Raw genomic sequence first — 27,386 nt, 5'->3', positions numbered from 1 at the left:
CATGGGATGGGGCCCCCTCTGACCCCACACCCCACAAAACAGGGGACCCCTCTGAGTTCCCCATGGGACGAGAACCCCCCCTCTGATATCCCCATGGGATGGGGCCCCCTCTGACCCCACCCCCACAGAACAGGGGACCCCTCTGAGCCCCCCTGGGATGAGACCCTCCCCCGACCCCTCCACAGGACCCGGCAGCCCCCGGCACCTCCGCCCGGGACGCAGAGCCTGTCTCCCACAGAACGGGGACCCCCCCCCCCACGAGGCAGGTGAGCCCCCAACACCCCTCAGCGGTATGGGGGAGCCCGATTTCACCACATGGGGGGTGGGGGAGCTGACACCGCTCCTTGGGACCCCCCCGCGGCCCCCAGGGGCGGAGGAGGGGAGGGGGCAGGCGGGGGGGCGCTGGCTCCTGGGGCGCGAGTCGGGTCAATAAAGAGGGTTCGGCTCAGCCCCCGCCTGGTCATTCCCCACCCGCGGGCCGCCGCCATGGACCCCACGCGGCGCTTGGGGGGGGCAGGTTACCCCCCGCCGAGATGGGGGCAGCAGAGCCCCCCCGCGCCCAGCCAGAACCGGAGCCTGGGCTCCGGGGATCGGTCCCACCCCGCGCTGGGGCCCGGACTCCTGGGTTCGCCCAGGGGCGGCCTGAACCCTGAGCCCGGCTCCGGGGCGAGTCCGGCAGGCGCCTCCCACCAGCTGATCCGGGCATCGCCCAGGCTGGGAGCGGCGTTTCCTGGTGCGGCGCTTCCTGGTGCGTGGCCGGGGGCAGCGCGGCCCGGGGGGGCCCTGTGGGGCGGGGGCGATTGCAGAGGGGCGGAAGGGGGGCAGGGCTTGGGGGTCTGCCAGGGCCAGGCAGCCCCCCCCGGGTCCTGCTCCGTGACCCACCCCCCCTTCCTGACCCTCTGATGGGGGAGCCGGGGCAGGTCGGGGGCAAAGGGCGGGACAATGTCCCCGCCCCGAGATTGTTGAGGGCTGAAAGCCCGGACTCCTGGGTTCTCTCCTGGCTCTGGGCGGGGAGTGGAGTCTGGTGGTCAGAGCAGGGCTGCTGGGAGCCGGGACTCCTGGGTTCTCTCCTGGCTCTGGGAGGGGAGTGGGGTCTGGTGGTCAGAGCAGGGCTGCTGGGAGCCCGGACTCCTGGGTTCTCTCTTGGCTCTGGGAGGGGAGTGGGGTCTGGTGGTCAGAGCAGGGCTGCTGGGAGCCCGGACTCCTGGGTTCTCTCCTGGCTCTCAGCAGGCGCGTGACCTCACTGGGCTCTCGGACTCCTGGGTTCTCTCCTGGCTCTGGGAGGGGAGTGGGGGCTGGTGGTCAGAGCAGGGCTGCTGGGAGCCCGGACTCCTGGGTTCTCTCCTGGCTCTCAGCAGGCGCGTGACCTCACTGGGCTCTCGGACTCCTGGGTTCTCATCTCACTCTTCTCTCTCCAGGTGCTGCAGCCATGAAAACTCCGGGTCCCGCCCTCCGCCCCAGCCCTGCCTCTTGCTGGCTGGAGAACCCTTTCCTGGGGGGCCACAGCCCTCTCCTCCCAGCATGGGTGGAGGAGACCCGGGCCCGGCTTCTTCGCCCTCTCCCACCCCCTGCCCCCTGGCTGAGCTCCCTGACCCTCACGCCCTGCCTGGCGCCTGCCCCCATCCCTGCCCCCAGCCGGGCGCCCCTTGCCCCTGGAGGTGAGGATGGGCCCCCGGCCCGCAGCGAGGAGCTGGAGCTGCCCTGGGTAAGACGGGCACCGGGCTGAGACCGGGCACCAACTCGTGGTAGCTGTGAAGCACACGGGGCTGCAATTCCACGGTTGACCACCAAGGGGCGATCCCAGGGGGAGGGATGCTGGGAGCAGTCAGGGAGGGGGTGGTGTGCGGGGGGTGATTCAGACGGGAGATGCTGAGGAGGGGCTGTTGGGTGGAGTGGCTGTAGCGGGTGGTGGTTGGGGTGGTCAACGCAGGGGATCGCTGAGGGGGGACAGTTGGGGTGTGGGGGGTCGGGGCAGGGGGCACTGTGTGGGGTCCCCAGCCCCATGGGTCACCCCCTGCTCTCCCCTCAGTGGACTGATGCTGCCCCTGACCCTTCTGGCTCGCTGCCCCAGTACACCCTGGCGGAGTTGCCGGCTGAGCCGAGCCCGGAGGCCCTGAGTCAGAGGGACCCTAGCACCCAGCAGCCCCTCGGGAAGGGCCCCCAGCAGCACCTTAGAGAGCACAAGGTAAGAGATGGGGGTGGGGGGCCCGGACTCCTGGGTTCTCTCCCAACTCTGGGAGGGAAGTGGGATGTAGTGGTTACAGCAGGGGTCTAGAAGCCAGGACTCATAGACTTTAAGGTCAGGGACCATTATGATCTAGTCTGACCTCCTGCACGACGCAGGCCACAGAATCTCACCCACCCACTCCTGACCTATGTCTGAGCTATTAAAGTCCTCAACTTGTGGTTTAAAGACTTCAAGCTGCAGAGAATCCTCCAGCAAGTGACCCGTGCCCCATGCTGCAGAGGAAGGCGAAAAACCTCCAGGGCCTCTGCCAATCTGCCCTGGAGGAAAAGTCCTTCCCGACCCCAAATATGCTGATCAGCTGAACCCCGAGCATGTGGGCAAGACTCACCCGCCAGCACCCAGGAAAGAATTCTCTGTAGTAACTCAGATCCCATCTAACATCCCACCACAGGCCATTGGGCATATTTACCGCTAGTAGTCAAAGATCAGTTAATTGCAAAATTAGATTATTGCATCATACCAGCCCCTCCATAAACTTATCAAGCTTAGTCTTGAAGCCAGATATGTCTTGTGCCCCCACTACTCCCCTTGGAAGGCTGGTCCAGAACTTCACTCCTCTGATGGTTAGAAACCTTCGTCTCATTTCAAGTCTAAACTTCCTGATGGCCAGTTTATATCCATTTGTCCTTGTGTCCACATTGGTACTGAGCTTAAATAATTCCTCTCCCTCCCTGGTATTTATCCCACTGATATATTTATAGCGAGCAATCATATCTCCCCTCAGCCTTCTTTTGGTTAGGCTAAGCAAGCCAAGCTCTTTGAGTCTCCTTTCCTAAGACAGGTTTTCCATTCCTCGCATCATCCTCGTAGCCCTTCTCTGGACCTGTTCCAGTTTGAATTCATCCTTCTTAACCGTGGGAGACCAGAGCTGCCCACAGTATTCCAGATGGGGTCCCACCAGTGCCTTGTACCCGTGTTCCTTCCCTGGCTATGGGAGGGGAGTGGGGTCTAGTGCAGAGGTGGGCAAACTATGGCCCCCCCGGACCACATCCTCCTGTGGGACCGTTTTGCCCGGCCCTTGGGCTCCCGGCCCCTGCCCCGCAGCCTCAGCTCGCCGTGCTGCCAGCGCTCTGGGCGGCATGGCTGGCTCTGGCTGGGTGGCAAGGCTGCCAGTCCTGCCGCTCTGAGCGGCATGGTAATGGGGTGGGGAGTGGGGGGGTGGATAAGGGGCAGCCAGCGGGGGCCATCAGGGAGCAGGGGACAGTTGGATGGGGCGGAGGTTCTGGGGGGGCGGTCAGGGGACGGGGAACGGGGGGTTGGATAGCTGTGGGGGTCCCAAGGGGCCTGCCAGGGGGTGGGGGTGTCGATAGGGTTCTGGGCAGTCAGGGGACAGGGAGCAGGGGGGGTTGGATAGAGGGTGGGGTCCCAGGGGGTGGTTAGGGGCGGGAGGTCCTGGGCGGGGGTGGGCAGGGGACAAGGAGCGGGGGGGGCCTTGGCTGGGTCGGAGGTTCTGAGGGTGGCAGTCAGGGGGCGGGAAGTGGGAGGGGGCTGGGCCCAGGCTGTTTGGGGGGGCCCAGCCTTCCCTACCCGGCCCCCCATGCAGCTTCACAACTCTGATGTGGCCTCGGGCCAAAAAGTCCCCCCCCCCTTGTCTAGTGGATGGGCAGGGGGTGGCTGGGAGCTGGGACTTGTGGGCTCATCCCTGCTCCCCCCAGCAGGCCCTGGTGAACCTGGTGTGCTGCTCCCTCGTGGAGGGGCCCGATTTGGGGGCCCCCAGTGACGCGACGCGTGGGCGCCTGGTAGAGCTGTGCGAGGAGCTGGCCCAGCTGGAGCCTGAGTTCATCCTTAAGGTACTGGGGGGTGGGGATGCTGGCTAGGATGCCTGGGTTCCCCCCATGGACGGGGCAGGGCACAAGCCGTCCGAGTGGGTGGCGGGTGGTCTCAGGTGCCCTATGCCAGGGCTTGGGGAGGAAGAATGTGCTTTAGTGGGTTAGAGCAGGGCAGCTCGGACGCCTGGGTTTGCTCCGGGCCTCAGTTTCCCCTCTCTCCCTACAGGTCGCTCTGTATACGCGCCAAGAGCTGAACATCCGGGGAACGGCCAACTTCCTGCTGGCACTGGCAGCCCGGCTGCCGCCCTGCCGGCCCCACCTGCACCGCTACGTGTGTGCCACCCTGCAGCTGCCCTCCGACTGGATCCAGGTGGTGGCGCTCTTCCAGGTACCCGGCTCCCGCCCCGGCTCAACCCCAGTGGCAGGTAGTTCCGCCAGCCAGTGCCACCCCCTGCTGGCCAGCACTGACCCGTCTCCCTCTCTCTCGCAGAGCCTGGCGGAAGCAGGACGCCCCCTGGCCCCGCTGCCCCGCTGCCTCCGCGCTGGCCTGGCAGACAAGTTCCAGCAATTTGATGCCTACCAGCTGGCCAAGTACAACTCGCACAAGAGCCGCGGCAAAGCCAGGGGGCGCCCACGGCCCCGCCAGCCGGGGAGGGAACTCAGGAGTCCTGCGCTCGAGCCCCAGCACTGCCAGCCAATTCTTCCTCCTGGAGCCGCCCCCCAGAAACCTCTGCCCTGGACGAGGCGATTCCGGGTGCGCCAGGCTTTTGGCAAGCTTCAGATGAAGGTGAGAGGACTGGGATCTAGTGGTTAGAGCAAGGTGGGGCCGGGAGCCAGGACTCTTGGGTTCTGTCCCCTGCTCTGGGAGGGGAGTGGGGTCTAGTGGTTAGAGCAGAGGGGCCGGAACCCAGGACTCCTGGATTCTGTCCCCGGCTCTGGGAGGGGAGTGGGGTCTAGTGGTTAGAGCAGAGGGGCCGGAACCCAGGACTCCTGGGTTCTCTGCTGATGTCTCCTGCAGTTTGAAAGTGGTCAGCCATTCGAGAAGCCGTGCGAGACGAAGCCCTTCTCCCTGAAGGCGCTGATCCGATGGCTGCATATCTCCAAGCCGGCCCAGCACGTCATGAGTCTGCTGGGCTGCAGGTGAGAGCCCCCGCCCCCCCCATCCCCTAGACCCAAGAGGTGGCACAGTACCCAGGAGTCCTGGCTTGCCCTTTGCCCCCTTGTAGCCCCTGCTGGGATCACCCTGTTTCTGCTGCCCCCCCCTCCCCAGGTATCCCTCGGACCTGAACTCCTTCTCCCGGAGCCACCTGCCAGGGCCCTGGGACCCCACCCGGGCTGGGACCCGAATGAAACTTCCGCAGCCCCAGACCTGGGACCGGCAGCTTAGCCAGCGCGGGAACACGGCTGCGGTCTGGGAGGAACTGATCGGTAAAGAGGGGCTTCGTGGGGGGCTGCACTTGGCCCCGGTGGTGCCCTGAGTGTGGCTAGGTGTCACCAGGGGGCACTGTTAGCTCTTTTCTCAGAGGGTGCGAGCTAGTGTTGAGAGCAGGGAGACAAGGCGTGTGTGGGGCTGGCTGGGCTTGCCATGGGGCAGGTGGCCGGCATAGCTGGAGCAGGGTTTGCCTGGTGCTGTAACGCCCCTGAGGAGAGTCTAGCCTTGGGGCAGAGTGGGGGGCATGGCACTGGTCTCTGATTGGCCCATGGGCTGGCTGGGTATCGCTGTGGCACAAAGAGGCTCCATGAGGAGCTGGCCTCTGCCCCCTTGGCAACGAGGGGCCTGTGTGGGGCTAAGGGCCCCCCCGGAATGCACCCCCGGTAGCCACAGGTCTCCCAGCGCCCCCTGGGGGCAGCAGCTGGCCCAGCACCCCTATAAATGTGGCCGGTGGGGCCCAGCGCCCCCTGGGAGCAGCAGCCGGCCCAGCTCCCTTGTGGACACAGCGCCCCCTGGCTGTGGGTGGGGTGGTCTCCTAACCGTGCCTTGGGCTTTGCCTTGTAGACTCGGGGAAGCTGCCATTCATGGCCATGCTCAGGAACCTGCGCAACATAATCCTGGCCGGGGTGAGCGAGCGGCACCACCAGCGAGTGCTCAGCCGGCTGCAGAACAAGGTACGGCCCTGGGGACCCTGATTCCCCCCTCCCGGGTCCCCAGAGCAGGATACAGCCCCGGGGGCCCCAAATTCACCCCTCCCTGGTCCCCAGAGAGAGCTGTGGCTCCGGGGACCCGGAATTCCCCCTCCCCACAGGGTCCCCACAGCGAGATCCTGTCCAGGAGACTCTGAATTTCCTCCTCCCGGGTCACCAGAGCAAGATACGGCCCCGGGGACCCTGAATTCCCCCCCCCCCGAGGGTCTTCACCGCATGATATGGCCCCGGGGACCCTGAATTCCCTGCCAGGTCCCCACATCAAGATACTGCCCCGGGGACCCTGAATTCCCCCCTCTCGGATCCCCAGAGTTAGATACGGCCCCAAAATCCCATTCCCCCCCCGCAAAGATGGGATGGCTGGAGTGGGGTGGGGGGCTGCTGGGATCCCTACCTTGACACCCCCCAATTTCCAGGAGTCCATCATCCGCAGCCGGCAGTTCCCCTTCCGGTTCCTGGCGGCAAATAAAGTCATCCAGGACATGGAGGAGCAGCTGAGGAAGAAAGGTGAGACCGGGGCTGCCAAGCGGTGACACAAATGAATCGCGAGATTTAAAAAAAAAGTCGTGGTTCATGGCAGATTGAATCGCACCGTTACTGATCGAATAGCAGCTGAAACGTATCCGAAATAACTTTGGCTGTTTTCCTTCATTTACAAACCTAGCAATTGCACCGACAATGCAGAAGACAAAGTGTCCGGGGCTCTTGTGAGATTATTAGTTTTGATTACAAATATTTGCACAGTAGAAAAAGCTACATGTCTCAGCATGAAGGGGCATACAGATGTTTAGTGCATCTGGCACATAAATACCTTGCCATGCCGGCTACAACAGTGCCATGCGAACGCCTGTTCTCACTTTCAGGTGACAGTGTAAATCAACGGGCAGCATTATCTCCTGCAACTGTAACACTCCTGTTTGTGTGAGCGATCGGCTGAACAAGAAGTAGGACTGAGTGGACTCATAGGCTCTAAAGTTTTACATTGGCTGGTTTCTGAGCGGCGTTATTATTATACATAATTCCCCATTTGTACAGAGCTCGCACGATGACACTGGTATGAGGTGAAGAGAAATATTGGTAATTGAAAATAGTCATCTAAAGGGAGCCCCGGACACTTTTTGTGTTTTCCATGTAGTAACTGAAATCAATACGTTTGAAAATGTAAAAAAGCAGCCAGAAATCTTTGATACATTTCAGTTACTACTCTGGGTGTTTTAACAGTGCGATTAGAACTGCGATGAATCACAATTAATGTTGTTAATTTGTTTTGAGTTAATCACATGAGTTAACCGTGATTCATTGACAGCACTGAGACCCCCGAACAACCAGGGGCCAGAGCAGGGGTGGGCAAACTTTTTGGCCTGAGGGCCACATCTGGATATGGAAATTGTATGGCGGGCCATGAATGCTCCTGAAACTGGGGTTGGGGTGAGGGCTCCGGCTGGGGGTGCAGGCTCTGGGGTGGGGTCAGAAATGAGGTGTTCAGGGTGTGGGAAGGGGCTTCGGGCTGGGGCAGGGGGGTTTGGTGCAGGTGTGTGTGTGAGGGCTCTGGGCCGAGACCGAGGGGTTCGGCAGGCGGGAGGGGGATCAGGGCTGGGCCAGGGGGTTGGGGTGCAGGCTCCGGGCGGCGCTTACCTCAAGCAGCTCTCGGAAGCAGCAGCATGTCCCCGCTCCATCTCCTATATGGATGTGCAGCCAAGCGGCTCTGCGTGCTGCCCTGTCCGCAGGCGACACCTCTGCAGCTCCCATTGGCTGTGGCTCCCGGCCAATGGGAGTTGTGGGGACAGCGCTTGGGGTGGGGGCAGCGTACAGAGCCCCCTGGTTGCCCCTACGCATAGGAGCCAAAGTGGGGACATGCCACTGCTTCCGGGAGCCGCATGGAGCCGGGCAGGCCCCCAACCCGGCTCCCCTGGCTGGAGCCCCGGAGCGGGACAAGACCTGGACCCCGCTCCCTGGCAGGAGCTCGAGGGCCAGATTAAAACGTCTGCAGGGCCGGATGCGGCCCCCAGGCTGTAGTTTGCCCACCCCTGGGCAAGAGGCACTGGCAGAGCTGGGCTAGCAGAGGCTGCGGGTCAGGAGTGAGGGGCACTGTCTCTCCCCCCCTCCCCTACACCTCCAGACAGTCCTTGCCCCTCTAACGTGGAGCTGCTGCGGGTGCTGCTGAGGCGCGGGAAGAAGCGGCCGGGGGTCCGGCTCGGGTGGCCGACCTGGACGCGCAAGGAGCTGCGCGCGGCCTTGTCCATCCCTTTCCTCTTCCGCGCGGTGAAGAGCGAAAAGCAGCGGCTGCAGAAGGCCAGGTGAGGGCTCCATGCTTGGCTCCTCGGCGTGGCCACAGGGGGGCAGGGTGGGGGCTGGGCAGGTGAGGTGTGAGGCTGGGGGGTGCCAGGTTGCAGGGGCTGGGCAGGGGTGGGATGGGGAGCTGGGCCGGTGGGGTGCCAGGTGGCAGGGGTTGGGCAGGGGCAGGATGGGGGCTGGGCAGGAGGGGGCCAGGCTGTGGGGAGGGGCCAGATTGCAGGGGCCTGGGCAGGGGTGGGATGGGGGCCTGGGCAGGCGGAGTGCCAGTCTGCAGGGGGCAGGGGTGCCAGGTTGCAGGGGGCTGGGTAGGGGGCTGGGCAGGGGGTGCCAGGCTGTGGGGGGGGCTTGGCAGCGGGCAGGATGGGGGGCCGGCCAGGGGCTCAGCAGCAGCTTGTGCTCGCCAGGGAGCTGCGTCCTGACCCCACCCTCCTGCTCCGCTATCGCCGGGCCCTGGACGCCGCCATCTGCATCTCCGCCCGGCACAACCTGCCCCCCCTGCCCGGCCGCACCCTCATCCTCTGCAGCACCTCCCGCAACATGGCAAAGCCGTACCACCAGGCCCGAGAGCTGCGCGGCCTCCGCCCGGAGCCCATGACAGTGAGTCGGGGGGGGGGGGGAGGCGGGTACGCTGCGCTCACCCCCTGGCAGTGCCCTGTGTGGATGGGGGTCAGGGTGGGGCTCTGTGCTCACCCCGGCAGTGCCCTATAGGGGTGGGGGGCAGGGCGGGATGCTGCGCTCACCCCCTGGCAGTGCCCTCTGGGGGCAGTGCAGGGTGCTGTGCTCACCTCCCAGCAGTGCCCTGTGGGCGGGGCCGTGCCCGGCTCACAGTCCCCCATCTCTCCTAGACGCTGGAGGTGGCCCTGCTGCTGGGTCTGATGGGCCGGGAGGTGGCAGAGCAGGCGCGCCTGGTGCTGTACGGCCGTGGCCACTGGGAGGTGGTGCAGGCGCTGGCTGGGTCGCTGCTGGAGAATGTCCAGAGCCTGCACCAGCAGGTCCAGGTGAGAGGCCCCCGGTCCCTGCTCCGCCCCTGTCCCCTGGGGAGTCCCCAGCCGGCCCGGCCTGGCTCCGTGTCTCACCCCGTCTCTTCCCCAGGCCACAATGGAGCCGAGCAGCAGCTCCAGCTCCAGCACCGTCAGCGACGTCCTCTCGGACCTGGTGGCTCGTGGGGAGCCGGTGAGTCTGGGCTGCGGATCTGGAGTCAGGGGCACTGGCAGGGCTGGGGGGAGGCAGGGCTGGGCTGGCAGAGCCTGTGGGTGGGGAGTGAGGGGCACTGGCAGGCCTGGGGGTTGGGGCTGGGCTGGCCGGGGCTGTGGGTGGGGAGTGAGGGGCACTGGCAGAGCTGGAGGGGCTTGGGGCTGGGCTAGCAGGGGCTGCGGGTCGGGAGTGAGGGGCACTGGCAGGCCTGGGGGTGGGGGCTGGGCTAGCAGGGGCTGCGGGTCGGGAGTGAGGGGCACCGGCAGGCCTGGGGGTTGGGGCTGGGCTGGCCAGGGGATGCAGGCGCTGGCCGGGTCGCTGCTGGAGAATGTCCAGAGCCTGCACCAGCAGGTCCAGGTGAGAGGCCCCCAGTCCCTGCTCCGCCCCTGTCCCCCGGGGAGTCCCCAGCCGGGCCCGGCCTGGCTCCGTGTCTCACCCCGTCTCTTCCCCAGGCCACAACGGAGCCGAGCAGCAGCTCCAGCTCCAGCACCGTCAGCGACGTCCTCTGGGACCTGGTGGCTCGTGGGGAGCCGGTGAGTCTGGGCTGCGGATCTGGAGTCGGGGGCACTGGCAGGGCTGGGGGGAGGCAGGGCTGGGCTAGCAGGGCCTATGGGTGGGGAGCGAGGGGCACTGGCAGAGCTGGAGGGGCTTGGGGCTGGGCTAGCAGGGGCTGCGGGTCGGGAGTGAGGGGCACTGGCAGTGCTGGGGTGGGGGCTGGGCTGGCAAGGGGCTGTGGGTGGGGAGTGAGGGGCACCGGCAGGCCTGAGGGTGGGGGCTGGACTGGCAAGGGGCTGCGGGTCGGGAGTGAGGGGCACCGGCAGGCCTGAGGGTGGGGGCTGGACTGGCAAGGGGCTGCGGGTCGGGAGTGAGGGGCACTAGCTGAGGGTGGGGGCCCACAGCTGGACACAGACTGACTGTATCTCTCCCCCCTTCCCCCAGGTCGACACCCTGCTCGTGCTGAGCCACGGCTCTGAGGGCCCCGAGGCCATGTCCGCCCTGCGGCTGCTGCGGGATCGTGTTGCCCCCCACTGCCTCTTCGTGAACCTCTGCCTGAGTAAATGGAGGTATGAACCCGCCCCCTGGCCCTCCCCAACACCCCACTGTACCCGTCTGGGGCAAGGCCCCCCCCATTCCTTGCCTGTAGCCTGCGGGGAGGGGGATCCCTGGGCCTCGGGGGCTGGGGCCGGGGGGGCTCCTTGTGGCTCTGGGGAGGGGAGTGGGGATTCCCTGTGGCTTGGGGGAGGGGTGGGGGTGCCCCATGGCTCTGGGAGGGTTGGGGGAGCTCTCTGGGGCACCCCACGGCTGAGGTGGCCCTACCCATGTCGTTGCAGTTTCCAGGGGGTCCCTATGGACGAGGTGGAGCTGGTTGGGTTCAGTGAGCAGGCGCTCAGGTGAGTCTCAGCCTTACGGGGAGGGGGGCGGGCAGGGGGTGTCACCTGGGCCAGGTTTGTAACTGTCCCCTGTGACGGGTTGGATCACAGAAACCTCTTGGGAGCTGCCACCTGCTGTGCCAAGACCACTTCTGCCCCTGCTTTCCCTGCCAGCTCAGCCCCCGGCACCCTGTCTCGCCGAGCCAGACACGCCTGCCTGCTCCAGCACAGACCCACGGTCCGAACGACGTGCCCCAAAGCTGCAGGTTTATCTGAAAGCAGCTCACAGAAGTGTTCCTGCCTTTAACACTCGGATGCCCAACTCCCAATGGGGTTTAAACCCAAATGAATCCGTTTTACCCTGTATAAAGCTTATGCAGGGTAAACTCATTAATTGTTCGCTCTCTATAACACTGATAGAGAGAAATTCTCAGCTGTTTGCTCCCCAGGTATTAATACAGACTCTGAGTTAGTTAATAAGTAAAAAGTGATTTTATTAAATGCAGAAAGTAGGATTTTAAGTGGTTCCAAGTAGTAACAGACAGAACAAAGTAAGTCACCAAGCAAAATAAAATAAAACACACAAATCTATGTCTAATCGAACTGAATACAGATAATCTCAGCCTCAGAGATGATTCACTAAGTTTTTCCCTCAGACTGGACACCTTCCAGGCCTGGGCAGAATTCGTTCCCCTGGTACAGCTCTTGTTCCAGCTCAGGTGGTAGCCAGGGGATTCTTCCTGATGGCTCATCTCTCCATTTGTTCTGTTCCATCCCTTTATATATCTTTTGCACAAGGTGGGAATCCTTTGTCCCTCTCTGGGTTCCCATCCCTCCTTCTCAGTGGAAAAGCACCAGGTTAAAGATGGATTCCAGATCAGGTGACTATAAGACTTCATTGCCCACTTGCCAGCACACAGGTATACAGGGAGACTTACAGGTAAAACACACCCATCCGCAGACAATGGTCCTGGTTAATGGGAGTCATCAAGATTCCAAACCACCATGAATGGCCCTCGCTTTGCATAATGACAATAGGCCCTGGGCGTTATATTTCATATTTCCAGTCCCAGATACAAGAGTGGTTCATTTATACACGTAGGATGACCACACTCAGTAGATTATAAGCTTTGTAATGATACTTTACACGAGACCTTTTGCATGAAGCATATTCCAGTTCCATTATATTCACTCATTAGCATATTTTTATAAAATTATATAAACGGCAATGTTCCCCCCGCCGCAGGTTCCTGGCCGTGCGCGGCTCCTCCCACCTGCTGGAGCACGTGGGAAGGATGGATGAGATCCACGGGCTGCCCCCCCTGCTGGGGGTGCCCCGCAGGCACCCAGAGCTTTCCTCCGCCCCTCCCGCCCTGACCCCCGCCCCCCGGAGCAGGTGAGAGGTTGGCAGGGCCCACTGCCAGTTGGGGGTGGGGAGAGAGTGGGCAGGAGGCAGATCTCTGGGGCATGGGAGGGGGTCATGGTGGGGTCTAGGGCTGAGCTGGAGGAGGAGGGACCGGATGGGGTGGTCTGGTGCTGGGCCAGAGGAGGCAGCCAGGCTTGTAGGACGGTGTGGCCCATTGGGGGGGCAAGGGCCAGTGGGGGGTGGGACAGAGGGGCCCATCGGGGGGGCAGGGTCTGGTGGCAGGTGACAGAGGGGCCGATCGGGGGCAGAGGCCGGTGTGGGGACAGAGGGGCCCATCGGGGGCAGGGTCTGGTGGCAGGTGACAGAGGGGCCGATCCGGGGCAGAGGCCGGTGGGGGGACAGAGGGGCCCATCGGGGGCAGGGTCTGGTGGCAGGTGACAGAGGGGCCGATCGGGGGCAGAGGCCGGTGGGGACAGAGGGGCCCATCGGGGCGGGCAGGGTCTGGTGGCAGGTGACAGAGGGGCCGATCGGGGCAGAGGCCGGTGGGGACAGAGGGGCCCATCGGGGGGGCAGGGTCTGGTGACAGAGGGGCCAATCGGGGGGGCAGAGGCCGGTGGGGGGGGACAGAGGGGCCCATCGGGGGGGCAGGGGTCAGTTGGGGTGACGGGTCCATTGGGGGAGCAGAGGCCGGTGAGGGGGCCGGGCCGAGTCGGTCTGATGGGTCCCTCTCCAGGTGGCGCAGCATCCGCTTGTTCATCTCGTCGCCGGTGCGGGACATGCAGGGCGAGCGGGACGTGCTGCTCCGGGCCGTGCTGCCCGCCCTGCGTGCCCGCGCCGCCCCCCACCGCCTGGCGCTGCAGGAGATCGACCTGCGCTGGGGCATCACCGAGCAGGAGGCACGGCAGGAGCGGTGGGTGCCCACCCTGCGGGCGGAGGGGTCGGGGGAGGGGGGGACCGTGCTGCAGGGAGTGGGGCAGGGGGTGCTGTGCTGAGGGGGGAGTCTGGGTGGTGCCAGGAGGGGGTGGGGGGCTGGGTGGGGGCCCCCCCCTTGGTGCTGACCCCTGTTTTTTTCCCCACGCAGGCAGCTGGAACTGTGCCTCTCGGAGGTGGCCCGGAGCCAGCTCTTTGTGGGCATTTTGGGGGAGCGTTACGGCTACGTACCCCGAGAATACTCCCTGCCGGACGCCCCCCAGTACGAGTGGGTGAGCGCTGCCAGCCCCCTGTCAGTTGTATCGGGGGGGGGGGGACAAGCAGACAGTGCCCCTCCCACCCAGACAGTCCCCCTCCCACCTTGCCCGCGGGAGCCTGGCCGCTGAGCCGTCCTTCGCACTGGGGGAAGTGGGATTTTGCCTTATTGACTCTGGATGGTTGGGTGTCGTGCGGCGGCCTCCCTCGCCCAGTCTGCCCCGTCGCTATAGTGGTGGGACGGGGGACCCTGCACAGCCGCCTCCGGTACCTGCTGGCGTTGGCGTTCTGCCACCCCACCCACGTCCCACCTCTCGGGGCTGGGCAGCCGGGGAAGTGGCCTGCAGGAATGGGCGCGAGGCGTGGCCCGAGGATGGGCTGCTCTCGTCACGCCAGGGAGGGTTCCAGTAGTTGGTGACGTCGCTCCCACTAGGACAGGATAGAGCCACTGGAGGGGTTATTCTGTCGGCCCAGGCCTGGCTTCATAGCACGTGGGAGCCTGCCAGGGCGTCCCGTCCCCTGGGGTATCTCAGAGTAGTGCTGGTGGTGAGGGCGGGATCCCTTCTGGTGATGGGGTGAAGCACAGAAGAGGGTGCAGGCCTGTAAACAAGCTGCTTAGTTTCACGCTCCAGAAGTGTTGTGTCCAGGGGTGGCCAAAGTCAATGGGACCCCCCAGTTCTGCTGAGGTTGGTGGGTGCAGTGGGATCCCGGCTCACCTCAGCACAAAGCTCTTTGTGGCTGGCACTGGCCTGGGCCTGCTGGCCATGTCCACACAGCGTGGGGCTCACAGACGCACAGACCCATGGCGGAGACCAAGACCTCCCCAGCCTTCCGGTTGGGGGAAGCCGGGAATCCCACTTCCCAGTGGCCCAGGTGTGTTTCTTCCCCGTGATGCCTGTTAGTCTAACCCTGCCTGAGAGCCGTTCTGCCTGTGGGCTGGCATGGCTGGCCCTCACTTCGTGGCGCGATTGGTGGGAGCGGTGGGATCCCTCCAGGTACCAGGCTGGATCCCACCATGTGGGGGCTGATGATGGAGTCCGGTGTGCCATCGCTGCAGGTGAAGTCGTACCCTCGGGGCCGCTCCATCACCGAGCTGGAGGTCATGCAGTTCCTCAGCAGCCAGCGCAACTCTGGTTCTGCTGCCCAGGCGTTCTTCTACCTCCGCGAGCCAGATTTCCTTGGGTAACTCTGCACCCTTTCCCCTCTAGGGGGCGCCGGCTCCCCTCCAGCCCCATGGCAAGGATTGGCTGGCTTGTGGGGAAGGGGCAGGGAATGGGACATGGGGCCTTTCCCCTCTACGGGACACCGATCCGGCCCCATGATGGGGAGCTGCCTGGCTCAGGGGGCTGGGGAACGGGTGCTGATCCAGCCCCAGGGTGGAGGGCTCGGGAACGGGGCTTGTCCCCTCTAGGGGGCGCTGATCCAGCCCCAGGGTGGGACACTGGTTGGCACAGGGGGCCGCGGAACGGGACATGGGGCCTTTCCTCTCTAGGGGGTGCCGATCCAGCCCAGTGGCGGGGAGCTGGCTGGCTCAGGGGGCGGGAAAGGGACATGGGGCCCCTGAGCTCTCTGTGGTGTGGCAGGTCCGTGCCGGAAGCCTGGAGGGCAGATTTTGTGGCAGAGTCAGAGGACGCTCAGCACCGGATGGCAGATCTGAAGGGGCATTTGGGCCAGCACCCGGGGGTGGCGTCTGTCAGCAGGTAATGGGCCGGGAGATTGGTGGGTGCGGTGGGATCTCTGGGCCCCACGGTGTCTCCCTGATGGCTTTGGTGTCTTGCCCAGGTACTCCTGCCAGTGGGGTGGTGTGGCCCAGGGCCGGCCGTATGTCAAGGGGCTGGAGGAGTTTGGGGCCCGGGTGCTGCAGGATCTGTGGGGCGCCCTCCAACGCCAGTTCCTCCAGGTAACGTGACTCACTGTCTCTGGCGGGGAGGGAGTGGGGCCTAGTGGTTAGAGCGGAGGGTGCTGGGAGCCCAGACTCCTGGATTCCATGCTGACTCCTGTCTCTGCCCCCCGCCCCCAGGCTGAGTCGGAGCCCCCTGGGGGCGAGGAGGAGGAGGGGCAGGAGCTGCAAGATGCCTTCCAGGACTTCCAGCAGCGCCAGTTCTGTGCCCGGGGCAAGCTGCTGGGCGCCGTGGCCGGGCGGGTGCGTGAGGGCCGCCCCCCCCGCCGCGGGGCAGGGGGCGGGCTCTACGTGGTGACGGGGGCGCCTGGCGATGGCAAGACTGTCTTCATGGTGAGGCTGGGGGAGGGGTCTGCGTGGGGCCTGAGGGGAGGGGCTTTGAGGCACCCAATGGGCAATGGGGGGAGGAGTCTGGGGGCAGAAAGGGGTGGGGCTTGGTGATGGATTGTAGGCAGGGCCTGCAGGGGGTGGGGTCTGGGTCTGATGCATAATCCTGGTGGGAGGGGCCTGACGGAGGGGGTGGGACTTGGGGGACAGGAGGGGTGGGGTCAGGTCTGTTGCATTAGGCCAGGTGGGAGGGGCCTAGAGGAGGGGGAGGGGCCTAGAGGAGGGGGCGGGGTCTGGCTGTGCTGGGTTGTGGTGAGAGGGGCCTGGAGAGGCCCCCCCCCCAGCTGACTCCCTGTCCCTTCCCCAGGCGGCGCTGGCGCGGGAGCTGAGCGCCCATCCCCCGGCCCAGGACACCTCCCCCACCCGCTGCCTGGTCGTCTCCCACTTCACCGGGGCCCGGCCGGACCAGGCCAGTGCCAGGGTGGTGCTGAGACAGTTGTGTGCCCGCCTGAGCCGTCTGCTGGGCCAGCCGGCCCCGCCCCCAGCCAGCTACAGGTCAGGACGCCAGGGTTCCCTCCTGGCCCTGGGTGGGAGTGGGGTCTAGTGGTTGGAGCAAGGGGGTGTGTGTGGTGGGAGGCTGGAAGCCAGGACTCGTGGCACTGGGTGGGAGTGGGGTCTAGTGGTTACTGCAGGAGGTCTGGGACCTAGGACTCCTGGATTCTCTCCCAGGCTCTGGAGGGAAGTGGGGTCTAGGGGTTAAAGCTGGGGGGCTGGGTGCCCCTGGATGCCTGGGTCCCATCCCTGCCTGCCCGTTGCAGGGGGCTGGTGTGCTGTCTGGAGTCCCTCCTGCCCGCGGTGGCCGGGTTGCTCCGGGGAGCCCAGCGCCTCGCTGTGCTGCTCGACGGGGCTGACCAGATCCACGGGGACAGTGGGCAGCCCGTCTCTGACTGGCTCCCGGCACGGCTGCCCTCGGTAAGTCCAGCCCCCCCTGCCTGTGGGGACCCCCTCCTTCCCCCTCCTTCCCCCGCCACCTGCTCAGCTCCCCTCTTCTCTCCCCAGTGCGTGAGCGTGGTTCTGAGCATCGGTGAGGGCTCCAGACTGCTGCATTCCCTACAGCGACGGGCGGACACAGTCGTCATCCCCCTGGGGTCTCTGGACCCCTGCGACCGGGCTGGGCTGGTCCGCCGGGACCTCGCCCTGTATGGCAAGAAGCTGGAGGAGACGGCCTTCAACAACCAGGTGGGGAGGTGCCTGGGTCCTCTGGCAGGGGCGTGGGGTCTAGTAGTTAGAGCGAGGGGGTGGGGACTGGGAGCCAGGACTCCTGGGCTCTATCCCAGGGGTGGGAGGGGAGTGAGGTCTAGTGGTTGGAGCCGGGATGGGTTGGGGGTCGGACTCCTGGGTTCTCTCCTGCTCTGGCTGGGTGGGGCAGGGGCACTGGCTTTTGTCCAGGGGCTCCCTGCCTGCTGTGACCCCGTCTGTGTCTCTCCAGATGCGGCTGGTGCTAATGAAGCGCGGTGCCCGGCAGCCCCTCTACCTGGCACTGCTCACCCAGGACCTGCGAGCCTTCACCATCTATGAAAAGGTGCCTTAGCCCCACAGGGGGACCCAGGCCTCTGGGGACCCCAGGGGAGGGGCCGGGACGGAAGGGGACCCAGGCATCCCGGCTGGCGACACAGATCTGTTTCCGTGAGGGACCCCAAGGCAGAGGCCAGGATGGAAGGGGACCCAGGTGTTTGGGGCGGTGATGCAGGACCCTCCCTGCTAGGGACCCCAGGGGAGGGATGGGGACAGGAGGGATCCAGGCCGGCGGCGCAGGGCTCTCCGATCCCCTCAGGGTCCCGTGTCCCTCCCTCCAGGTCTCGGAGAGGATCCAGACGCTGCCCCCGGCGCTGCCCGCCCTGCTGCAGCACATGCTGGGCTGCCTGGAGCAGGAGCACGGGGCTGAGCCCGTGGCCATAGCCGTCGCCGCCCTCTGGGCCAGCAAAGACGGTAAGAGACAGCTCGAGGTGCTGGGGGGCGTTCGTCGGCCTTGCTACCAGCCGCTGCGCCCCAGAGCTGGCTGCATCTCAGCACCAGGCGAATCGTCCCTGACCCTCGCTCCTCTGTCCTCCGCAGGCCTGCTGGAGCGCGATCTCCTCGCCGTGCTCACCATGTGGAGAGAGCTGGGCGGGGCGCCCGTCACCTGGGAGGGAGGCATGGCTGCTGGGGGCCGTGCGGCGACCATCCCCAAGGCCCCCATCTATTCCCTGATGAGGAGCCTGAGGGGGTGAGTGGGGGCCAGGGCGCCTGGGTTCTCTCCTGGCCGGGGGAGGGCTGGGAGCCCGGACTCCTGGGTTCTCTCCTGCTCTGGGAGGGGAGTGGGGGTTGGGATCCCGGACGCCTGGGTCCTCTCAGGCTCTGGCTGGGTCCCAGGACCTGGCTTCGAGCTCTGTCGCTGGCCAGAAGCCAGTGTTTTCTGTCCCCCATCTGTCCCCCCCCCAGGCTGGCGGGGGTGTGTGGGGCCCCCTCGGAGGCCCCCGGCTCGCGGCTCCACCTCTGCGGTGCCCCCCTGCGGACGGCGGTGGAACGGCGCTACCTGAAGGAACCGGGCCTGGAGCGCGCGGCTCACGCTCTGATAGCAGGTCAGGGGGTCGCCCCGGGGGGGGTGGTGTCTGGGCTGGGCCTGTGACCCCCCTGGCCGGGGGCTGCTGAGCATTGTGAGTGACAGTCTCCCCCCCCCCCCCAGCTCATCTCTGGAAACTCTGCGACCCGGACGTGTCCCGGAGCTTCCAGGGCAGCGAGGCGGGGCCCCTGGCGGCTCTGCCCTACCACCTGGTGGGTACGGGGCGCTGGGGGTGGGGAACTCGGGAGTGGGGGGCAGGGGCTGGGCGGGAGCGGGGCTGGGCAGAGGGTGGGGCTCGGCGGGGGCGGGCTGGGTGGGGAGCACCCCCGGGTGACCCCCCTGTCCCGGCAGGTCTGCGCTGGACGCCCCGACCTCCTGGGCTCCCTCCTGACGGACCTTCGCTTCGTGGCCGCCCACGTCCGCCTGGGGCTGCTGCCCGTGCTGGGCCAGGCCTACGCCCTGCACGGTGAGTGGGGTGGGGGCACCTCCGGGGGCTGCCAGTCGGGAGTCAGCCCTGTGCAGGGGGGGGCTGTCCGCAGGGGCGTGGGGAGGTGCCTTGGTGTAATTGGGGAGGGGGAGCTGCTGTCGGGGCAGTGGGAGGTGGGGGGGCTACAGGGGCTGAAATGGGGGGGCTGGGGGCTGCCGTGCCTCTGACACAGGCGTCTCTCCCCACAGCGGGCAGCGCCCAGCCCCCGGGCGAGGTGGGCGCGTTCCGGGCGATGCTGCAGGCGGGCGCGGCGCTGCTCTCCCAGAACCCGGCGCTCCTGGCCCAGCTGGCAGCCAATGCACCCGACGGCTCCTCGCTGGGCACCCAGGCCCGGGCCCTGGCCCCCCCGGGGGGGCGTCTGCTGCTCTGGCGCAACAAGGCCCAGGAAGCCCCCGACCCTGACAGGTAATGGGGCCGCCGTGGGGGGAGGCCCTGCCCCTCCTCCCAGGCGCCCACCTGCCCCTCCCCCCGACCCCTCCCAGCCCCTCCCCACGGGTCCTCCCAACCCCCAGCGCCCACCTGCCCCTCCCCACGGGCCCCTCGCCCAGCCCCTCCCCACGGGCCCTCCCCAACCCCCAGCGCCCACCTGCCCCTCCCCACGGGCCCCTCCCCCAACCCCCCCCCCGGCACCCACCTGCCCCTCCCCACGGGCCCCTCTCCCAGCCCCTCCCCACGGGCCCCTCCCCCAACCCCCCCGGCACCCACCTGCCCCTCACCATGGGCGCCCCACCCCCAGGCACCCACCTGCCCCTCACCACGGGCCCTCGCCCGGCCCTCCCACGGGCCCTCCCCAACCCCAGCACCCACCTGCCTCTCACCACGACCCTCGCCCAACCCCGCACCCACCTGCCCCTCACCATGGGCCCTCGCCCAGCCCTTCCCCAAGGGCCCCTCCCCAACCCCGGCACCCACCTGCCCCTCCCCACGGGCCCCCGGCCCCCGGCACCCACCTGCCCCTCCCCACGGGCCCTGGCGCCTGCCCTCTAGGGCTCCCACTCAGCCGGGCTCCGGCCCTGTCCCAGCTGAGTTGGTCTGCAGCCTGGGGCGCCTGTTCTGGGTTGGGGGACCCCCCTGTGACCTGGGGGGGGATGGGGTGTGCGGGTCCCATGCACTGGGGGGGCTCCATTGGGGGAGGGGAGGGGTCCCTGGGGGGCGGGCTGCTGCCTGTCTCCGAGCTCCCCCCTGACTTCCTCCCCCCACCCCCAGCATCGCCCTGGCCCTGCCCACGTCCCCCACCTGTGTGGCCGTCTCCCCCTGCGGGCGCCAGGCTGCCGTGGGCAGCACCGACGGGACCCTGCACCTGCTGGACATGCAGAGTGGCCAGGTACCGGGGGAGGGCAGGGCAGATTCAGGGGATCTCTTGCCATGGGACGACACTGTGGGGCTGGTTGGTTGGGGGGCAGGGCAGAGGGAGGCGGGGGAGCCAGGGAGCTGGGGACAGGCCGGGGCCAAGCTGGGGGGCAGGAGGAGCTGGGGGGCAGGGGAAGCCGGGGGGCCGGCAGGGGGCTCTGCAGTCTCACCCCCCCACACACACCTTGCCCCCAGGAGCTGAAGACCCTGCTGAGTGGCGGCGCTGGGATCTCGGCCTGCGTCTTCCTGGCTGACGGGACCCTCTGCCTGGGCACCTCCACTGGGGGACTGGAGACCTGGGGCCTGCGTGAGGGCAGCAGGTACTGCCGGGGCAGGGCAGCGGGGGGGCTGGTTTGGGGGGCAACGGTGGGGACAGCACAGGAATCTCTCTCCCTTCCAGGCTCCTGGCTACTGATGCTCACCGGGGCCAGGTCACGGGCTGCTGCGTCAGCCCTGATCGCAGACAGCTGGCCAGCGTCTCCCTGGACGGGCACTTCAAGGTACCAGCTACGGTCACTGCCCCCCCCTTTAATCACTAGCCCCCACTCCCCTCCCCTCCCCCAGCCAGGAGAGGATCCAGGTGTGGGGGTACCTGGCCCCGGCTCTGACCCACTGTTCTCATCTCTCCCAGCTGTGGGACTCTGCTAAGGGGCACCTAACCTGGGAGCTGGATCTCTCCTGCCCCTTGAACTGTGCTGCCTTCCACCCTGACGGGCAGCTAGTGGCCACCGGGGGCTGGGACGGCGCCGTGACCATCCTGGGCCTGCAGAACCGGAGCGTGAGCTCGGTATGGGGCAGGGAGGGGCAGGGCTGGGCCGGCAGGGGCTGCGGGTCGGGAGTGAGGGGCACTGGCGGGGCCGGGCTGGCAGGGGCTGCGGGTTGGGAGTGAGGGGCACTGGCGGGGCCGGGCTGGCAGGGGCTGCGGGTTGGGAGTGAGGGGCACTGGTGGGGCTGGGCTGGCAGGGGCTGCGGGTTGGGAGTGAGGGGCACTGGCGGGGCTGGGCCGGCAGGGGCTGCGGGTCAGGAGTGAGGGGCACCGGCGGGGCTGGGCTAGAAGGGGCTGCGGGTCGGGAGTGAGGGGCACTGGCGGGGCTGGGCCGGCAGGGGCTGCGGGTTGGGAGTGAGGGGCACTGGCAGGGCTGGGCTAGAAGGGGCTGCGGGTCGGGAGTGAGGGGCACCAGCAGGGCTGAGCTGGCAGGGGCTGCGGGTCAGGAGTGAGGGGCACCGGTGGGGCGGGCTGGGCTGTGACTCTGGCTCCCGCTGCAGGTTCTCTCAGGCCATGACACCTCTGTCCGCGCCGTGTCCTTCTCCCCTGCGGGCACCGTGCTGGCATCCGGCTGCCTAGCCGGAACGGTGCATCTCTGGTCCTGGCGGGAGGCCGTGAGCCTGGCCACGTTCCCAGCACACCGGGGCTTCGTCTCCGACGTCAAGTTTCTCTCGGGGGGCCAGGTCCTCCTCACGGCGGGCGAGGACTCAAAGGTGCTGGGGGTCAGGAGTGAGGGGCACTGGCAGGGAGCGGGGCAGGCCTGGGCTAGAAGGGGCTGCGGGTCGGGAGTGAGGGGCACCAGCGGGGAGGGGCAGGGCTGGGCTAGAAGGGGCTGTGGGTGGGGAGTTTGGGGCACCAGGGGGGGGGGGCAGGGCTAGGCCTGCAGGGGCTGCAGGTCAGGAGTGAGGGGCACCGGCGGAGGTTGTGGGGGGAGCAGGGCTAGGCCTGCAGGGGCTTCGGGAGTGAGGGGCACCGGCGGAGGCGGGGTGGGGAGCAGGGCTGGGGCTGCAGGTCGGGAGTGAGGGGCACCGGCGGAGGTGGCGGGGGAGCAGGGCTGGGGCTGCAGGTCGGGAGTGAGGGGCACTGGCAGGGATGGGGGCGCACAGCACTAACCCCTGATCTGTGGCCCAGGTTCAGCTCTGGCCAGGGCACCTGGGCCGTGCCCGGGGCACTCTGGGCTCAGGGACGCTTTCTCCAGCCCTCTGTGTGGCCCCCAACCCCGCTGGCACCCTGCTCGCTGTGGGGCACCATTCAGACGATGTTTGGGTCTACGGCACTCCCTGGGGTAAGCGCCCAGACGCCTGGGTTCTGTCCCAGCTCGGGGGGGAAATGAGTCTAGTGGGCGGGAGGTGGGCGGTGCTGGAAGCCAGGACTCCTCCGTCCTGGGGAGCCAGGAGTCTTGGGTTCTGTGGTTGGGTGGGCGCTGGGAGCCAGGACTCCTGGGTTCCCTGTGGCATCGGCCCCCCTCACTCTCCCCTCTCCCCGCAGGCTCGGCCGGGCGGCACTGCCTGGCAGGGGGGGTGGCGGTGCCCAGCCTGGCTTGGCTCGGGGATGCCGTGCTGGCCGGAGGCAGCGGGGACGGGACCCTGCGCGGCTGGGCGCTGGCAAGCCGCTCGGCCTGCCCCCTGTGGGAGCTGCGAGGGCACAAAGGGGCCGTGCTGGGCCTGGCCGCCTCGCCCCAGCTGCTGGCGTCTGCCTCAGGTAAGGCTGGGGGTAGGGGGGCCGCTTGCAGGATGTGGGGAGGGGCTGGGGGCAGGGTCTTTCCAGGTCTGGGGATGTGGGGGTCATTGGCGGGGCTGGGGGTGCCAAAGGACTAGGGGGTGGGGGGCAGGATGGGGTGGGCGGGGGCAGGGCCTTGGCCTTGGGGCCCATTGTTTGAGCCTTCCTCCCGCCCCCAGAGGATTTCACCGTCTGCCTGTGGCTGGCCGAGACGCTGAGACGGGCCCTCCCGGACCCTCCCCCAGCCCCCCTGGCCGTCCTGCGGGGCCACACGGCTGCTGTCACCTGCTGCGCCTTCAGCGCCAACGGCCAGCACCTTGCCACGGGGGGCAGGGACAAGGTGAGGGGCGGCCGTGCTGTGAGATGGGCACTAGGAGGCGCTGTGGGGGAGGTGTGGGGCTGCTGTGCTGCGAAATGGGCACTAGGGGGCAGTGAGGGTTGGCAGTGCGGTGTGTTGGGCACTAGGGGGCGGTGTGGGGGAGGTGTGGGGCTGCTGTGCTGTGAGATGGGCACCAGGGGGTGGTGTGGGGCAGCCAGGCTGTGAAATGGGCACTCGGGGGCAGTGTGGGGGAGGCGTGGGGTGGCAGTGTGGTGTGTTGGGCACTCGAGGGCGGTGTGGGGCAGGTGTGGGGCAGCCATACTGTGTGATGGGCACTGGGAGGTGGGGGGAGCAGATGTGCTGTATCTGTGCTTGTCTAACCAGCCGGTGTCCCTGCAGACCCTGCTGTGCTGGGACGTGGGGGACCCCGCACCGGGAGCCCCCCCACTCTGGCGCTCGCTCCCCTTCTGCCACCGCGACTGGCTCACCGGCTGCGTCTGGGTCGGGCCCCTGCTGGTGAGTGGGGGGGTAGTTGGGAGGGAGGCGGGGGGGCAGCTCCTCCCTGACTTGCCCCCTTCCTCTGCCCCACAGCTGTCCTGCTCCAGCGATGGCACCGTGCGGCTCTGGGACCCGGCCACCGGCCAGCAGCTCCGCGAGTTCCTGCCCCACTGCGGCCCTGTCAGCGCCGTCCTGGCCACGGTATGGACCTGGGGGACGGGAGGGGGCGACCTGGGCACAGGCACCGTCCCTCACCACCTCTCTCGGCGCAGGCTGGGCACGTGCTGGCGATGGGCCGCGACGGGACGCTGGCAGCGTGGGACATGCAGGGCGTGGAGCTGACCCGCTTCCCGGCGCACCCCGGGCTGGTGAACCAGGGCGCCGGCTTCGTGGGAGCAGGTGAGCGGGCGCTGCCCCCCCCCCCCCGTGCGGGTCTGACCCCCAGTGCCCTCCACTCTCCCCAGTGCTCATCTCTCCGGGTCGCTCTTTTCCTGCAGACGGCGATTTCATGGTGGCCACCGCCGGCTGCGACGGGCGGGTGCAGCTCTGGTGCCCCCTCGAGGTGAGATGGGACCTGGGGGCTGTTCCCCACCCCCCCCATGGGGACGCTGCCCCAGGGCACTACCTGCCCCTCCCCCCCACTAACTTCTTGCTCCCGCCTGCAGTTCGGCCGCCCGCAGACATTGGTGGGGCACAGTGCCCCGGTGTGCGGCGCTGCCGTGAGCCCGGCTGCCGCCCGCGTCCTGACGGTGTCGGGGGATGGTGCTGTGCGCGGGTGGGCAGCGCCCTGGCAGACGGGTAAGAGACTCCTTCACCAGATACCTTCCCTCCCGAAGCCAGGAGAGAACCCAGGAGTCCTGGCTCCCAGTGCCCCCCTGCTCTCGCCCATCAGATCCCACTCCCCTCTCAGAGCAGGGGGAACCCAGGAGTCCTGGCTTCCTGTCCCCCCACGCCCCTCCCAGAGCCAGGGCGAGAACCCAGGAATCCTCTCTCTGTCCTGGCAGGATGTGCCGAGGGGCCCGGCTGGCACCGTGGGGCCGTCTCTGCCCTGGCCTGGTCTCCCGACGGGACACTGGCAGTGTCGGGCGGGGAGTGTGGGGAGCTGATTGTGTGGGGGGAGGCCAAGGCCCTGGCCACAGCGCAGGTAGGTTGGGGGGAGGGGGCTGCCCCCCGGAGCTGGGGGGGCGGTGGGAGGCTGGGGAGGGGAGGGGAGGGGATGGGGGGCAGGAGGGAGGTTGTCAGCGTGGCTGGGGGAAGGTGGGGGGCCCTCAGTCTAACCCCCGCTCACCCCCCTCCTACCTAGGCCAGCTCGCGCAGCGTGTGCGCTCTCGGCTTCGCCTCCTCCTCCCGCCTCCTGGTGGCACCGGCAGCTGGGAGCGTCTGCCTGTGGGGCCTGCATAGCGACCGCACGACCGGGGCCCTCAGGTGAGCTGGGGGGAGCGGGGCTGAGCTGGACGCCTGGGTCCCTTCCTGGCCCCATCTCTCCCTGGGGAGCGGGGCTGGGGGGCAGGGCCGTGCCCTACTGACCCAGGACGGCAGGGTCCCGTTCCCGTCCCAGTCTCTGCAGCAGCTGGCCTGGGCCCCACCCTGACTGCGTCTCTCTCAGCCTGCAGTGTAAGCGCCGCCTGGGGGAGGTGGCAGCTCCTGTTACCTGCATGGGGCCAGCCGGGGCCCCCGACTCCCTGCTCCTGGGGCTGGCGAACGGGGAGGTGCTGCTGTTCGAAGCCCACCGGCCAGCGCTGAAGCCCCTCTGGTGAGTGGGGGATTCACGGGGGCCCCTGCAGCTCCCCTGGTGAATGGGGGATTGGGGGCGCAGCCCCTGTTCCTGGCTCTGACCCTCCTCTCTGCCCCTGTAGCTTAGTCAGCCCAAACCCCGGGGCTCCAGACTTCCCCGAGTACCTGTTCGACGTGGCTGTGACCCCCGATGGGCGGCTGCTTCTGTGGAAGGGGGTGAGAACACCCATCCTGTACGAACTGGTGAGTGATTGGGCAGAGAACCCAGGAATCCGGGCACCCAGCCCTCCCCCGCCCCCCATGTGCCAGACCCCACTCCCTCCTAGAGCTGGCAGAGAACCCAGGTGTCCTGGTGCCCAGCCCTGCCCCGCCCTCCTCCCTCCCACCAGCACACTAGGCCCCACAGCAGAGAACCCAGGAATCCGGGCACCCACACCAGTGTTGTTTGCTCTGTAGAGGAAGGGGGATTGGGAGGAACTGGAGAAATCCCGGGAGGCCAAGATCCACCTCTGGGATGAGGATGAGGACGCCGATTCCAGCTGGTTCAGCAGGGCCTGGCTCAGCCCCGGTGAGTTGGGAGTGAGGGGCTCCGGCAGAGTTGGGGTGGGCAGGGCTGGACTAGCCGGGGCTGCGGGGCGGGCGTGGGGGGCAGGGCTGGGCTAGCCGGGGCTGTGGGGCGGGCGTGGGGTGGGGCGGGGCAGGGCTAGCAGGGCTGTGGGGCAGGCGTGGGGCGGGGCTAGCAGGGCGGGCGTGGGGCAGGGCTGCGGGCGGGCGGGCGGGGGGCAGGCGGCAGTTTCAGCTCTGTCCCTTCGCAGACTCCTCGCTGCTCCTCGCCAGCTCGGCCGGGCTGCTCTGGACTCGGGCCCGGTGGAGCCAGGAGGACGACGCAGCCGAGTCGTGGAGCAGCGCCGGGTGGCAGAAGCAGCAGGTGAGGGTCCCCGGCTGGGCCCGTCCCGGCAGCGCCACGTGCGCCCATCCTGCGAGCCCGGTGCGGGGGGGCCGAGGGGTCCTTCTCCTCCCCGGAAGCGGCAAGTCTGGGGTGAAGCCTTGGGGCAGCCGATCCCGCACCCCCTTGGGCTGGGGCAGGGGCCTCCGGTTCCTACATTAACCCCTTCCCGGCCTGTGCCCCTCAGATCCACAGCGCCAAGGTCACGGCGCTGCACAGCTGCGGGGACGTGCTGGTGACGGCGGCGCTGGACGGAGACGTCAAGATCTGGGAGCGCATCACGGGGAGGCTGGTGGGTGGCGTGAAACGATGCTCCTCACTCCCCACCCGCAGCCCCCTGCCAGCCCAGCCCTGCTCCCCCCAGAGCTCTGCTAGTGCCCCCCCTGCCCAGCACGGCCGGTGCCCCTCCCTCCTGTCCTGCCCCCGCCCAGCACGGCCGGTGCCCTCCCATCCTGCCCCCGCCCAGCACGGCCGGTGCCCTCCCTCCTGTCCTGCCCCCGCCCAGCACGGCCGGTGCCCTCCTCCCATCCTGCCCCCTGCCCAGCACGGCCGGTGCCCCCTCCCTCCCATCCTGCCCCCGCCCAGCACGGCCGGTGCCCTCCCATCCTGCCCCCGTCCAGCGCCCTCCCTCCCATCCTGCCCCCCCCGCCCAGCACGGCCGGTGCCCCTCCCTGCCGACCTGCAGGCCTCTGCTGGTGCACTCCTGCCTGCCCCCCCAGCACGGCCGGTGCCCCTCACTCCCGCCCCGCAGCCCCAGACTCTGACCCCTGGTTCTCTCTCTGCAGCTGGGGCAGTTCCGTTGTGCTGCCCCCGTCTCCTGCCTGCAACCCCGGCCCGGCCCGGCCTCCCAGCTGCTCTTGGCCGTGGGCGACATCCTGGGCAACGTCTATTTCCTGGAGTGGGCCTGTCTGCGGGGGGCCGAGGCTGAGCCCCGACCCACGGGAGCCGCCATGACACAATAAAGCCACTCGCTGAGCTCCACAGAACCCGGCCTTTGTTCAGCTGTCCCAGCCGGGCCCCTGCCCCACAGCAAGGGGGGGCCGCCCCCTTCCCCCTGCCCCACCCGTGTGTTACTGCTTCTGGCCTTTCCATAGGGCTGACTGAGGGCGAGAGGGTCGCGCCCCCCTGCCCTAGGCACAGCCTAACTGGGGGGGGGGGGGCAGCCCTGC

The 27,386-nt window shown here is 67.6% G+C and overlaps 1 protein-coding gene across 6 annotated transcripts; it reads left to right on the top strand.

The window, feature by feature from the left end:
- The first annotated feature begins 679 nt into the window (after positions 1-679).
- On the top strand, positions 680-27,277 carry TEP1 (telomerase associated protein 1). 6 transcript variants are annotated; one of them, XM_039499113.1, is made up of 55 exons: positions 680-748; positions 1,419-1,705; positions 2,030-2,185; positions 3,904-4,038; positions 4,244-4,405; positions 4,508-4,804; positions 5,036-5,157; positions 5,288-5,445; positions 6,014-6,123; positions 6,576-6,666; positions 8,279-8,456; positions 8,859-9,051; positions 9,300-9,452; positions 9,547-9,627; positions 10,101-10,181; positions 10,588-10,712; positions 10,980-11,039; positions 12,265-12,414; positions 13,118-13,294; positions 13,466-13,586; positions 14,627-14,751; positions 15,153-15,269; positions 15,352-15,469; positions 15,590-15,802; positions 16,164-16,351; positions 16,615-16,768; positions 16,856-17,035; positions 17,286-17,378; positions 17,653-17,785; positions 17,912-18,062; positions 18,278-18,417; positions 18,522-18,610; positions 18,750-18,864; positions 19,074-19,290; positions 20,092-20,209; positions 20,431-20,555; positions 20,636-20,735; positions 20,867-21,022; positions 21,502-21,714; positions 22,133-22,286; positions 22,490-22,702; positions 22,900-23,060; positions 23,439-23,555; positions 23,631-23,738; positions 23,810-23,936; positions 24,035-24,099; positions 24,203-24,335; positions 24,542-24,681; positions 24,841-24,962; positions 25,144-25,290; positions 25,394-25,514; positions 25,728-25,839; positions 26,087-26,199; positions 26,405-26,509; positions 27,003-27,277. In XM_039499113.1, the coding sequence occupies exons 2-55, from the start codon at positions 1,430-1,432 to the stop codon at positions 27,177-27,179; spliced, it is 7,686 nt and encodes a 2,561-aa protein (XP_039355047.1). In that variant the 5' UTR covers positions 680-748; positions 1,419-1,429; the 3' UTR covers positions 27,180-27,277. The 6 variants fall into 6 exon arrangements, with proteins under 6 accessions (XP_039355047.1, XP_039355048.1, XP_039355049.1 ...); XM_039499114.1 differs by lacking the exon at positions 10,101-10,181; XM_039499115.1 differs by lacking the exons at positions 24,035-24,099; positions 24,542-24,681; positions 25,728-25,839; ... (1 more) ...; positions 26,405-26,509; positions 27,003-27,277 and having other exon boundaries at positions 25,394-25,515.
- The last annotated feature ends 109 nt before the right edge of the window (positions 27,278-27,386 follow it).

Source organism: Mauremys reevesii, linkage group 13, assembly GCF_016161935.1.
Source record: "Mauremys reevesii isolate NIE-2019 linkage group 13, ASM1616193v1, whole genome shotgun sequence".
Taxonomy (NCBI): Eukaryota; Metazoa; Chordata; order Testudines; family Geoemydidae; genus Mauremys; species Mauremys reevesii.
Note: the sequence above shows the minus strand (reverse complement) of the source record. Positions and strands in the feature narration are given on the sequence as shown.